Source organism: Dermacentor silvarum, chromosome 2 (genome assembly GCF_013339745.2).
Source record: "Dermacentor silvarum isolate Dsil-2018 chromosome 2, BIME_Dsil_1.4, whole genome shotgun sequence".
Classification (NCBI taxonomy): domain Eukaryota; kingdom Metazoa; phylum Arthropoda; class Arachnida; order Ixodida; family Ixodidae; genus Dermacentor; species Dermacentor silvarum.
In genome coordinates, this window is record NC_051155.1 from 22,264,255 (window position 1) to 22,278,428 (window position 14,174).

Below are 14,174 nucleotides of genomic sequence, written 5' to 3' on the forward strand. Positions count from 1 at the left end.
ACCACTAAAAAAGACACACTGTTTCACAACAAAGCTGCCACAATTTGGTAGCTTTCAGCATTACAAATTTTATTATGCCTTTACACGAAATGCTGCCGTTGTCTCTGCAGGGCCTGCAGAACCACAACTTCTTTGCATCTGATTACTTCAGTGCAACACAAGTCCTGCACATAAGGAGTGGGAATGTTAAATCCATGCCATTTAGGCAACAGCATATCTAATTCATACCAGTGAAACCATTGCAGGCAGTGGTCACAGGCTCACAGCAAATCATTTTGATCTCGCCACTGTCTTTTTCTTTGCTGGCATGGCACAACCACAGTTCGTTTTTCTTCTTCGTAGAAACTGAAATGACATTGGGACACATTTTAGCGGGACCGTGAGGGAAACGGTATTGCAATATGTTTGCTAGGAGAGGCAGCACACTTCACTTGCTTTCTCAAAATTACCTGCAGATGTAAGTAGCAGCCAGGCATCGTCCGAAAAGTACGGCAGCAGTTGCCGCATCTTAACTCGATAATCCAAAAGTCCACTTGGGAGCAACTCTGGCAGTACTTCAACATCGGCCTCATCAATGATGTAGCCATGGTCTAGCACCTTGCTGGCAGTAGCCTCCCCCACAATTTCGGTCAGGAGGACTGAAAGAAGCAACACATAAGTATGCACGATGAACCATTTTATGCCAAGTATTTACTCACGCTTATGTTGAGCAATCTCACCCAGCTGCACAAATGGTGTTGCAGCCATTTCAGACAGTTGCCTTGGCATTTTGCTTCTTTGCACAGACTTGCACTTCGGGCACCCTCTCGGCTTCGCAAGTGGAAGTCTGAACTGTGAGGCGCTGGAGGGGGCTTGTGGCAGCATTGAACCTGCTTGTGACAGAATGGAAGGTTCTTGTGGCAGCATAGAAGGCGCTTGTGGTGGCATTGAAGTTGCGTGTGGCAGAGTGGAAGGTTCTTGTGGCAGAGTTGAAGGGGCTTGTGGCAGCACAGAGGAGTCAGCTCTGCTGGTTTGCTGGTTAGCTTTAGTTTGCTCAACGTGTATAGCAGAACCTGAGGACGTTTCTGTAAGCCATTCTGCATGAACATTCTCGAGAATTTGAAGTCGGCCCGCAAAGACCTCACGCGGAGAGTCAGCAAGGAAATCTTCTATTGCCTTCAGTGTCCTCATCGCATGATTGAATAGTTGGGTTCTGCTCAATTTATGAAATGCTGGCCTTGGCATAGTTAGTAGTTACATGCTTTCTTGTGATGTATCACAATTCTCTTCAGCATTGTTGTCAGCAGCCATGACTCTGAGGTGATAAAACTTGAACCATCGTGGTTTGACAACTTTGGACAGGTCAGGCATAGCACCAGTTCTTTCATACACAGCCAGAATGTGCCGACAAAGAAGCCTCATCCTGGAAAAAGTGGTGCACCTGCATATGCAAGTTTTCTCTGAAACTACATGCCAGGTGCCACAAGCACTTGATACAGTATAAACAGCCGGCTCTAGTTGCTGTATTTCTGGAGGTGCGTTTCTAGCTTTGGCACTTTCTTTGTAAATTGTAGAACAAGCATAAGGAGTTTACTTCTTTACACATAGGGCTTCAATATTACTTGATGCGTCATACGGGTAAAATGTTGATGTTTTCATGACACATGCACGATGTCGAGCTTCTTGCGTGAGTGCACTTGACAGCTTCACAACGCCCCTCAATGTCTCGTGTAATTTGTCAGATGATGACAAAATGTGCTTGATCTTGGCGTCGTGAGATTCAACTCTGTTGTTGGTGTTATTACCTGCAGTGAACTCCTTGTCACAGAGGTGTCTTGCCTAAAGCCCCTATATTTATAAAAGTAGCGCCATTCTTAGATCTTGCCGCCACCGCGCTCACCCCGGCGCTTCCTCCTCGCCCTCTCTTAGCCGCCTCCTGTCGCCCCAGCCTCCTCCGCTCCCCCATTGGCCAATCCGTGTTACGTGGAAGTTCGCGTCGCGCTTTTGTATATTTTTTTCTTTCCAGCGCGCTCCGACTGCCATTCTCGGGCCTGTGCGACGAAAGTGCTGTACGCACAAACGGATCAAACGTGTTAGGGACAAGAACTTCGTTGTGATGGCATGCTGTGATGGTTGCGCCTTAAGTTGCCGCAACCGACAAGGCGAGGGCAAAAGGCATTTTTTTGTTTACCATCCGGCGTGCGCAAACGCTTGCTGCACACTTGATATTTCCGCCGTCTCGCATCGTCGCGTTGCTACTTCCAAAACGGCATTATTAAGACCAGTTACTGACTGACGAAGCAAAATCGCGCCTCAAAAACGTCTCCGCAGGGCGGGATCGAAGTTTTCCTCGGATTTCCTCTGGTAGCGCGTTAGCTGTCGTCTGCCATGGCAGGCCCGACGCAGGCGGCGCCACTGTCGATATCGCGCCTCGATCGCGCTGTACGCGCCGAGCGCGATAGTGGAACGGAGGAGGAGGGAAGTGGATGGCGCTACTTTTATATATAGGGGCTTTAGTCTTGCCCACATGTTTGCAATGTTTCTCCAATTTTTTTTCAAAGTAAGTACATGCTTGAGCATTGGCGTGTCCTAGTCTGTCTGTGCCTCTTCAAATTTTTCTGGATTTGGAGCATTCACCATTTCACTGAAGCTGGCGACTAGTCTCTCCCTTTCTTCTGCCGAATGTGCAAACTGTCCGGCAGCTGCCCGGAAAGCCTTCATCACATGCAATTGGCAGAGCTGCACAGCAGGTCTTCAGTGAAACCTTTCTGGTATTGCAGCTATTTCTGTGAATGAAGCCTTTGTCCACAATGACAACATTAGTGCGAGCTGCAGCTGAATTTGCATGAACAAAACTTTCGAGCAGCTTACACACTAAACAATTTCTCACCCATAAGGGTGTAAATCAGCTTGTCCCCAGACGAACACCCTTTGCCACCTATTGGGTGCTTAAAAAAGGGTGCTAGAAAAGGGTGCAGAGGCCAGCACCCTTAAGGAAGGGTGCACAGCATAAAATTTTAAAGGGTGTAGTGGTCGCACCCTTACTAAAGGGTGCTATTTCACCATAACACCCTATAAAATGGGTGCTGGAAGGGTGCTCTACACTGATTCACCCGAGAAGAAAAAGCCGAGGATTGATGTACGACCGCAAATGTGTCCACAAAGGTAGAATGCTCTACTCCGCAGACAATGCCGCGTGACAGGCCGCTTGCTAGCAACTGATATTTGGACAAAACAATGTATGTATATATATATATATATATATATATATATGTAGTGGGACAATATGCATCTTTCCCATCCATGAATGACACTTGTCACGCATTTCATAAATGTTGTATAGCTATACCTATTTGTGGACCAAAATGCACAGCATCAATCCAAGGCTCCTGCGTACCTGCACACATGCATGCCCAGGAGATGGACGCTTGGTCTCCATCCAGACATGCATGCCATGCAAACAAAAAGTTGATTCAGGAAAACAATGCATAGGGACCATTCGTTTCCAAGGAAATATACGATTGTTGAACTGTAACAGTCATATTTCCCTTGCAACAAAGGCAGAGAATATACACTATACAGCACCTGGTCATCTCTTGCTCATTTGAGAAATGCGTGGCACAGGTGGGTTTTTGTACACATAAGATTGCGGAATAGTTTTGGTATCAAAGTAAATTTATTAAGAAAGTCAGTAAAATAACGCAACACAAATACATATCACCTGACCTATTTCAATACAGCATTCAACTTCAAAAAGAACAGTTGCTAACTTTGCATATGGGAAATGATCCGCAGCATCGTGTATACTCCGCTGACCTACCACAACTGTATATGAGATCAGCTTTCGTAACTACGTAATAAGCGAGAAGTACGTATCAACCTTCTAGAGCTTTTATTTTTTTTACGACTAGAATCTTGCTTAGTTATTGAAAGTTAAAAAGAGCTAATGATGTAATACAAAAGACAGTTTACCTGTAACATTTAGATAAGAAAGTGTTGAATAGTTTAACCCTTTCTGTAATGCATATGAAAAATGCCAACAGTGACCGAGACCAAGGAACGCCCCACATGGAGAATGCTTCTAAGTTTTAACAATTTGTGGTGCTGACAATAGAAAATTGTTAGTGTAATCATTTTATGGCTGACAGGTAAATGATCAGAAAGCAGAAAACCACATGCTGCCAGTGGGATCCTAACTAACCACATCTGAAAATAATTACACTAATAATTTCCAACTACTAACACTGCAAATAAAAAAAAACGAATAGCGTTGCCATAAGCTTGCCTTGTTATCGGTGACTGTTGGCTTCCTTCATATGTATTGCAGAAATGGTTAGACAAAACAAAACTTGCATCTGAAAATTACAGCTAAACTCATGATGAGGTAACAGTGCACAGCTTCAGCACATTAAACATGGCACACATTTGGCAACATTGTTCAAGAACTTTGTAGCCACTACTCTAGGGGTACTCAATGTGAGCCCAAGGAAAAGGCGCTCCAACACGAGAAGAGTGTTGAATAGCTTGCGGTCGTACTGGATATTGAAGAGCCAGTAAGCAGATAAAACAGCCGCCAGCCCCTCCTCCCCATTTTTCACTGCAAACATCTCGCGGTCCACCTTGATGTGGAGGTCAGCCTCTTCAACGTCTTCTCCAGAAAATACGATGCAAGAGGTTGCAGGAACGCTCGGGTCCTGTAGTGGCAAGAAAAAATATTGCATCATCACCAACAGACCATGAATAGTATATTGTCACCTCTTCCTACTTATTCACCCTTTATAAAGCTATATGCAGGTTATACACGATTTCAATGTAAAAAAACAATGTTAACAATACGAATGGCTAGTTGACATTTATGGACCCAATTTTGGTTTATGACCGACGCAAATTTTGGGACCACACTCAGCAGTGTCCAGACTTCTTGAGATGGAGGCTTTATTTTATAATAAATATGTTCCACAGGATTTGCTGAGGCCAAAATTTGCACAGAATTTGCTTAATTTAAACATTGCTGAGAACTAAAACAGCGCACTTCTATTCCAAGCTGTTTTGTGCATGCCATTTTAAATTCCACTTTCACAAAAAAGTGAGTGCATTACAAGGCAGAAGCAAAAATTGCATCCATAATCCTTCATGTGATAACACTGAGGACAACACTGGAAACTATCTGGCATATATATATTGAATAAATAAATACTTTTTGCAATTTAGGAAGGTGATTGGCCCTTACTTGAAAGTGGCATTTTCAGTTCCATTTTTAAAGGAGTAGACACCTTATTTTAGTTGCATTTTTTCTTCTTTTAAATGATGCGGTAGACATAATAAATGGTTGGCCATATGGTATTCGCATTGCCAAATAATTATTATTTGAATTTATTTTCTCATGTTCCAATTTCAGTTTCATCAATCCAACGAGGGCTGTGGCGTGCAGTTGAGGTCCCGCAAGACATGAAAAAACGACAATATAATCACTGATATAGTTTCAATTCACTACAACGCTTAAACACGTTTCAAGAGCTATAGACCACAAATGATGTATCAGCAGTTATATTGCAGCTTTCTTGCTGTCTTGTGTGACCTAAACACCAACTACACATCACAGGCATCGTTAGGATGAAATCAAAACAAACATCATGGAATAAATTCAATTATAAATTATTCAGCGTTCGTAGGCCAATAATACTGGGTGATCATGAATATTAATGTCCAATGCATCATTTAGAAGAAGAAAATATGCATGCAAAAATTTGGTCCTTAAACTATAAATTCTTGGTGAACTATTGTCCTATACAATTTCATGTTATTTCTGGCACCTAGTTCCAAGACATATTTCAGGTTCTTTGTCGCTATTACTTCGTGGTTGCTCGGGCCCTGCTCATCACCACACTTGTAAATGAAGTCTCTCTCCAGTCCATTGGCATTCAAAATTCCAGTAATGTTATGCTTGCTCAGGCCCTGGTCGTCATCCCCCTTGTAAATGAAATAATCTCTTCAGTCCATTGACATTGGAAATGCCAGTAAGGTTAAGCGTATAAAGTCTGAAGACGCAACATGCTGTGCATTCATAATAGTAACTGGCAGCTCCCCGGGGAACACCTTTATGCTTTTAGAGTACTTGCTTTACGTATTTCTTCACTACTTTGTTTGAAATATGATTCTTAAGATTGTTTTTATATTATTGGCTCCCAAAATTGGGGGAGCCACCTATACAATAGTGCAGCCATTGTCCGTATATGGTATTTATCTACCATGTTTATGTGCCATATGTTGCTAGGTAGCAAATACACAAGATAATAACCAACAATTGCTTAAGAAAAGTACAAATTTCCTGAAAAGAAACACTGCTTAAAAACATCAGTAAAAACGCAAACAAATGCAAATTATACAGTGGATTCTCTTGCCCAGAGAAGTCATGGCTGCTTCAGGTCCAACGTGATTTATTTGATTTAACCAAGCGCACCACCAGTTGGCAAGTGTTCCCCTCAAGCACTAGCTGTAGAATGAAATCTCAGTGCAGTTTTTGTAACTATCACAGGCGCACCATATGGCAAGGTTTTATGACGTCCCTTACCAGACAGCAGCAGTCCGAGAATAACAACCATATATTTAGGGAGTAGGACCTTTGGTCATTTTTTTATTCTACAAACTTTTCCTGTGGTTGTTGTCAAGCATGTTTATTTTTTTTCGGTGAATTATTGACGAATGAAATATTGATTTTTTCAAAAGTCACTAAGAATCCAAATCTCAGCGTTCTTGTTCGCGTGAAAAGTTTAACCAGTAATTATCGTGTAATGGTAATGCTTCGAGCTATGCTTGTGGAAGGAATTGCTATCATTAAAAAAAATAACACGAATTAAGTAAGGTAGCCAACAGACAAAACCGCAAGTGGAAGTTTTACTTCTCTAAGGACTATAGGCTGACATGTTAGGCTGGTCACGGTGGATTCAGCAAATGACATGACGTAAAAAAAAACACCCTTTTCCCTTGATGTGCTAGTGAAACTCGTGGAAACTGTTCGAGTTTTTGTGTATATCGAAAGCCTACACACACACCGGCAGATACCTGCAGTTTGGCTCAAACCACTCCATATCCCACAATACATTGGTAGTCGCAACGCAACTGAAAAGACCATCTGCAGTTCAAGAGAGGAGAGAAAAATATAGGAGAAAGCGATTATCATGGACCTCTTGAACAATGGCTACAAAAGAAGCTTCATTCACCACGTGTTGCAACAACTTGACCTGGGCACCCACACACCCCTCAAACACTTTCCTACACGAACCGTCAGTAATACTGCCTTCCATCAGCCATCCCTTCGGATCTCTGTCACGTACATTTATGGTATAAGCAAACAGCTAGCATGAGTGCTGGGAAAGGAGGGTATCCATGTTGTGCAAAAACCCACATCAACGCTTCAGCGGCTCATACCACGACTATAAGATCGGCCTCCAAAAGAAGTTCCCATGATTAGTTTACCAGGTGCCTTGTGCCTGAGTGCTACACCTCCTACATCGGTGAGAAGAACTTCCCAGAAAGAATTCAGCTGCACAAAAATGATGTAGGCAGTTTCAATGCAGAGCGCAACGCCCTCGCAGAACATTGTGAGAAGCATGACCATCGCATCAACTTTGACGGCACCAGTGTCATTGGCACTAAAGCTAACCACATGAGGAGGCTCTACCTAGAATCGTGGTATATGCAAGCCATGCAAGGAAACCTGAACAAATCCACGGGAGCACTTCCAAGCGTATAACTGCACGACCTTCAAAGCCACCGGCAAGCACGACAACAAAGAGACCTAGACCAGGAAAGGTGGAAAGCACAACACAAGACTGCTCAAGAACGATATGTGTGGTCTTTCCGAGCGTCAGTTTTAAATTAAATCAAACCTTGGCTGGAGAGTCATCCTTTACTGACAATTTTTTTAATAAGCCTGACAGACTTCTGTAGAAGTTTACCTTTATAACTAAGATATGCACTCGCGTGTGCACTGCAGGTGTTGCAAAAATGGTGCGCTGCACTTTGACAGTGCTAACATTCTAGATGAAAGCAAAGATCACACGTAAACTCCTGGAAGCGCATCATACGAGGAAAAGATGCAATACCTCCGTGAGAAAAGCTTCAGTTTTCTTGTACAGATCAAAATAAGACCTTTTTCTGCCTCAAGATAAGCTGCACCTTAGAGTGTATGTCGGCCCTAAGTTCACCATTGGGACACGTCTTTCGTTTTGCATTGTGTGCATGCATGCACGATGCAGCGTTTATATTTAGCCTGCCATGTTGCAAGAAATTGTTTGCGAGGTCTTGTGCTGCAGTTATGTCCTCGAAAAATCTAGTTTTTTCAGAGATCACGTGGACCTGACTACGCAGACTGAGAACTTATCTTCACAGGAATTCAGGTCGGCCATTTAAAAGTCGTTTATTCCTTTTTTAATGGGCCCAGATATCTGTTCCGATATAAATTAAGCTTGCCGTGTTTGACGCAGAACTATCACAGTAAAGCACAGTGCGTTTATGATGAATTTTGAGCTAAGCTCATGGGTACTAAATATTCATTGTAGCAGAACAAACTCGCAAGAAACTTATCTGCTCTTGCACAAAGATGACAGACCATTAAGTTCTTTGACATTGAAAGACAGAATCCGAAGTGCTGCAACTGTTAGGATGCCTCCAAAGCGAAAGGTTTATAGCGAACACTTAAATGCACTTGTTTAGTATCTTCCTAAAGTTCCCTAAATCTGTGACAAAGGTTGGTTTTGAAAACTATTAACGCTGTGATTTTCTGTCACTAAAAGCAAATGAACACTGGTGCTAGGGTAACATCCCCTTATTTATGTCGACTGCACCTTGAAGACCTTTCCCGTCAAGAATATTCTGTGCCTGCCATGGCACAGAATATTCTTGATCTACGCATGTAACTGTGCAACACTACGCCAGTTTATTTCCATTCCACAGATCAAACAACCTACCATTAAAGAATTTAAGTTTTAGAGAAGATATGAGTTGAAAACTTGAAGAACTGTCTTAAAAGAACCAAATAATTGAACACAGATGTACTCTAATGTTATGCCCATGAGACGAAACCCTGCAAAAATAATGTCACGGAGTGTAGGTCTAAAAGCTGCCGATGAAGCCTTTGTAACAGTACTCACGTCGTGTTCGCAGCCTCTCCGGTGACATCTCACGAGCCTTTTGAAGTGATGCCATTACACTTGCTTCGCAAGGGATGTGTTTCATTTCTGCCATTTTCACAATTTTGTTGATCCCTTTTGCAATACAAGGTGATGGGTCAATCTTAGTCCGTCTTGCAAAGTCACTGCAAAATTGCAAAAAAAGATGTGTCCGAAGTGCACTACAAGAACCAAGCAAATACGTAGCAGTTATTTTTACCATCATGTTATCTACAAGCACACAATTTACATTGAAGATTTGGCAAACGACAGATGTAAACAATCCAAGTGAGCACTCTGACCTCACGAAATAGAAATAGCATTTTTCTTCTGAAGGTGTATGAGAAACTGAAAATTTCTAGTCACACAGAAAAGAAAACCAAGTTATGGTGCTCATTGTTTACTCTTTTTTTATTGAAATAAAAATGAATCGAGTTGTCCCCATGTCTTAGCCACCACTACCCTTTTTCGCTTAACACAGAAAAGTTTTAAAAAATTGTCGCAGTTTCACCCGAAAGGCGAAGCATCAATTGCGATAGCAAATTAATAGAGAGCTATACGGAGTAAGCATAGTAGTTTTATCAGCTGTATAAATTTGGACATGCAGCAGCATCAGCAACGCACAGTACTGTTGTCGACGCCGTCGTCGTGCCTGCGTTCGCACCGAACGTGCCCGGCGTTGGTGACTGTTGCCGGTGCCTCTGCGGGTGGCTCGGAGGTTTTCGATTAAATCTGAACAGGACACTCGTCGAGCAGCGCCGGAAGTCTTTACCCACCTTCTGTCTCCCAACGTTTTACATAAATAGGGATTTGGTGCGGCAGCTAAACGTCGCCTCCCCTCCCTCCTTTCCGCCACCCCCCGGCCTTTCACGCCATGGAAGAAGTCGTATTTGCTCTATATATATATATATATATATATATATATATATATATATATATATATATATATATATGGTGATTGTAAAGGAGAAAAGAGATGCTTAATTCTGCAGCCCTTCATGGAGCACAGCGCAGAAGCGCGTTTGTCTTCCGCCATGTGTTCGCTCGCCATGAAAGTGCGCGTCCCTCGCGCCCTTTCAGTCGCACATACAGCATACGGCGATTTCATCACCGTTGACGTCATACGGAACCTCACGGCGACGGCAGAAATCCGCTTTGGAGTGTCCATGTAATTGCTATCGCAATAATAAAAAAGAAAGTCTTGCTCTCGGTAAGTTCAAAAGTTATCTCTTGAACACAGTTCTCTAGTATTTTTCACACATAAGCACTATGCACACACACACACAATGTAGTTCAGTCAGTATTCATCACAAATGCCAGTGTCTTCATACAAGCATTGAACGACTTTCATTGCTTTGTGGTGTACCTTTTGATGGCCAAGCGTCTGTGGCGCAAGGACAGCCTTGGTGACATAGCTAATGAGTCTTCTGCCCGAATACATTAGAGCACTAACTTTTTCATCAGATAAATATGTAGAGAGCAGTAGTCTTTTTTTTAGTACACTAGAACATGTGTGTGCATTAAAATTAGTTTTTAAACCATTTACAAAAGCTCTAGTTCTTTTTGAATGCAGCCGCCTCCACAACCATGCAGGCTAAGTTAATGTAAATGCTGTTTCATACATAGTAGCAAAAGTACTTACCCTCTCAAAGCTCATCATGTATGGGTACTTCCTCTTCGCCTCATGAATATTATTTATCAAGGCCATCCTTTCATTGATTTGATCCTCGTTAGGGGAGCATTTGTGACATTCATAACTGAGCCAGTCCGTGTGCATTGCAAAACTTGTTTCGTCTTCTCCGGCTATTGTAGAGATAGCAACATCCTGAGGGAAGCAACACCAATATAGCTGATTGCAGCATAAATACACCTGCACTATGCAAGGAAATATTTCAGTAATGTTCAAGAGGTATTGTCAAAAGTTAACGGCCTCATTTACAATCCTTTTTATGTGATACATTTACACCAACACACAACTACGTAGGATTTCGTCCACCATGAAAATAGCTAATTAGGTGGATTAACATATGGCCTTGTTCCCACCTGCTAGACAGGCAGCAAACCCACAAAGGACTATGGTCGAGCACCAAATAACTTTATTAGTATCCCAAAGGCCTCGTTTCAACTGTATCCTTGCATTTTGTTGCAATTGGTCTTTCTGATTTATGGTATTTAGTTTTGCCTAGCTAAATTGATTTGTTAAATATTTGGCCAGCCTAAATTGAATCACGAATCCAAAATACTTTGATACCACCTCAAAACAGAGAGCACTAAAAAGACAGAATTAAATTCTGAGCGCTTCTACTCAGTGAAAATTAGAAATAGTTGAAAGCATTATCAAATGAAAATACTATGGTCACCATTAGCTTGCTACGCGTCATCCTAGATAAACAAATCAACATATTGTATTTCACTGCGGAATGCCCCCCACGATCTTTTGCACTTTGTGCCACTGGAGCTCCACTGTGGCTGTTTCTTCACTGCCCTTCCTGCGTGACCCAAACTTCGTGTGGTTCTCACCCACACAACCATCCCTAGGGAGAACTCTTCGCTGATTCTTGAATCTGTAGCGCAAGGCTACCTTCCAGGAGTCCCGCGAGTTGCATGAACAATAGAATAATATTGTGCTCCAATTCAGAGGTCACTTATTGTAAAGGGCCAAATGAAATGTTTAGTAAGCATCATAGAAACAAGGAAAAGGCAAAGCAGTGCAAACAACACAAATGACAGAACACATGCTGATACTACCAATTGAAAGTGGTTTTATGATCATGTGCAATAAGTTCTCTCAAGAAAGAACAGAAAGATTAATGACACCCCAAAAAACAAAAGTCAGACACAATTTCTGAGAGAAAAGAACTTAAGATTTCAGGTAGAGCAGTTTCTTTACGAGTGTGGTCGAAGGCGGGCTGACGCAAGTCACTCCCCTCATGTAGATGATGAAAGCTTCATAGGTTTCCCTAGGTGTTTTTCCTTGATATTAAAACGCACGTCTGGAAGCTTCTGTCCGCAGTTATTACGTTTGGAGTGTATGGGAATATTGCTCTCTGTTCCAGCCTCAATGAATTTGTACGCTCAAGGATTTTTACGATAATGGATGTGCCCAGGATCACATTGTCTAGAATCCCCACAGCTGGCTGCCCCAAGTAAAATAACAATTTACTTACAGCTCTACTTTCTACTATGTCCCTCAGTTGTGGGCTGTAAGCACACAGTAAGCAAATTACTACATCTCGAACTTTCTCACCAGCAAAACTATTTTATCATCTCAACAACTCGGCCAATAAAAAAGATAACAAAAAAATTTGGCGGTGCTCCAAATGCTCTGATGTATACAATGTGCAAAATACGCATGCTGCCACTCCAACCACGTTCCACCTACATATGCTCTTGTCATTATCAAACAGCAGATGCAAACACGTAGCAAGTGCATTTGAAGTGGAAGCGTGCTGTCTTCAAATTTCTCAACGAAATTTAAGCTAGTTTAAGGCTACACATGCACATACCTCGACAGCCCCACCGGGGTCTTCAGAAAAGTTCTAGCATCTTTTGGAAGATTCCGGAAAAACCCGTGTGCTCTTAGAAGTCGGAGAGGCGGTGTCAGGGACCTGTGAGTAATGTTACATTGTAGAGCCCACTTTGCAAGCGAAGCTGCGAAATTTTAGCTGCTAGTGCTTTGGCTTCCTGCCCGTTCTGCGGTTTCCGGCACGTCAGCGTTAAATACATCGGAAAACCGTTCTTCTGAATCCTCACCGGCTTCGGATAGTCACCAGTCGACGGAAACCTCCGCATTACGATCTGAACAATCTGAGCTGCTTTCTGTGCAACCTGGGCCGGTATTTTGTAGCGATGCCTTATGCTTTATTTACTAGTCTTAACTTCCACCACTCACGGCCAGCTGATCCAGTTGATAACGTGAACGGACCGTCGCTCTGACCACTGACCAAGCGCGAAAAGCGCGAAGGTGCATTAGCATCCGGAAAGGCATCGCTACAAAATACCAGCCTTGAACAATAGACTGTAGCCGCGCTACTGCTAACAGGCGTTGCGCTTACTGCACTGAAGCTAGGATACTCGCTTTCGGAGTAGCTCGCTTGCGGTTCACTTTTGGGCACGCTACTGCTAGCCCGTCGCGAACGCTTACTGAGCTGCCGGTACGCAAGGCTGTCGCCGGCCTCGACAGGCTGGCCAAGCGCTTCAAACAATTCGGCAACCTCGCGGCGTGCTCTGCTCTTGACATATCTCAACATAGTGTTCATAATCAATACACATACGCGTGCTAGCTGCGCTAACAAACGTTTACTTACCGTTACGAGACAAAGGGCTGCTGTTCCCACAGGAGCTCACATCGCGTCTTCTGTGCCGCCGCTTTCGATGTTGCGATAAACAGACGTTCAAAGCTTGCTGTTCGTACGACTTTCCGATCGGTGGGCACTCTGGAGGACGCCAGTGACGATCACGCAGCCCCAGCCCCAACAGCAATTCAAAAAACTAATGCAAACACGCGACTTCAATTTCACTCCGGCTCCGAGAAGAATGATGCCATCGCAACGCAAATACGCCGCCAAAGCAGGCAGAAGGAAAAGGCGAGACGTTGCGCCACAGCTGCTTCTTGCCAATTCTTCTTTATAATTGCTACTATAATTACGGTATTATTTTTTAATATTAAATGTAATATTATGTAATAATAATTATACAAAAAACACAACGTTCAGAAGGTTTTATCTTTAAAGTATAAACGAAAAGCTGTTGATTATTGTAGGCGCCATTTTGTTAAGGACAATTTACAGGAGTTTGGCGTGAAATTTGAAATATTACGTTCATTTGCTAGAAAAAGTTATTTCGAAGAAACAAATAAATTAACACAATACTAATACCGATTGCTATACCTACACGTGCACCAACCAAAAATTATCGAATTGGGGTAGGCAAGAGATAAAGGCGAACTTTGGACGCAATGATTTATAGCGCGTCGAAACAAAAAGATAGCAATTATGTAATATTGTTTATATTTCAGGGATTTGT

The 14,174-nt window shown here is 42.7% G+C and overlaps 1 protein-coding gene and 1 long non-coding RNA gene across 3 annotated transcripts; both read right to left on the bottom strand.

Moving 5' to 3' along the window:
* Positions 1-322: 322 nt before the first annotated feature.
* LOC125942924 (uncharacterized) lies at positions 323-1,563 on the bottom strand. Its single transcript, XM_049661183.1, has 2 exons — positions 699-1,563; positions 323-638 (listed from the first exon to the last, which is right to left on the bottom strand). The coding sequence occupies exons 1-2, from the start codon at positions 1,222-1,224 to the stop codon at positions 409-411; spliced, it is 756 nt and encodes a 251-aa protein (XP_049517140.1). The 5' UTR covers positions 1,225-1,563; the 3' UTR covers positions 323-408.
* Positions 1,564-3,797: 2,234 nt separating this feature from the next.
* LOC119441355 (uncharacterized) lies at positions 3,798-13,714 on the bottom strand. 2 transcript variants are annotated; one of them, XR_005189884.2, is made up of 4 exons: positions 13,457-13,714; positions 10,792-10,974; positions 9,132-9,295; positions 3,798-4,673 (listed from the first exon to the last, which is right to left on the bottom strand). It is a non-coding gene; the product is annotated as an uncharacterized LOC119441355 (long non-coding RNA). The 2 variants fall into 2 exon arrangements; XR_007465421.1 differs by lacking the exon at positions 13,457-13,714 and adding an exon at positions 12,656-12,987.
* Between the last annotated feature and the right edge of the window lie 460 nt (positions 13,715-14,174).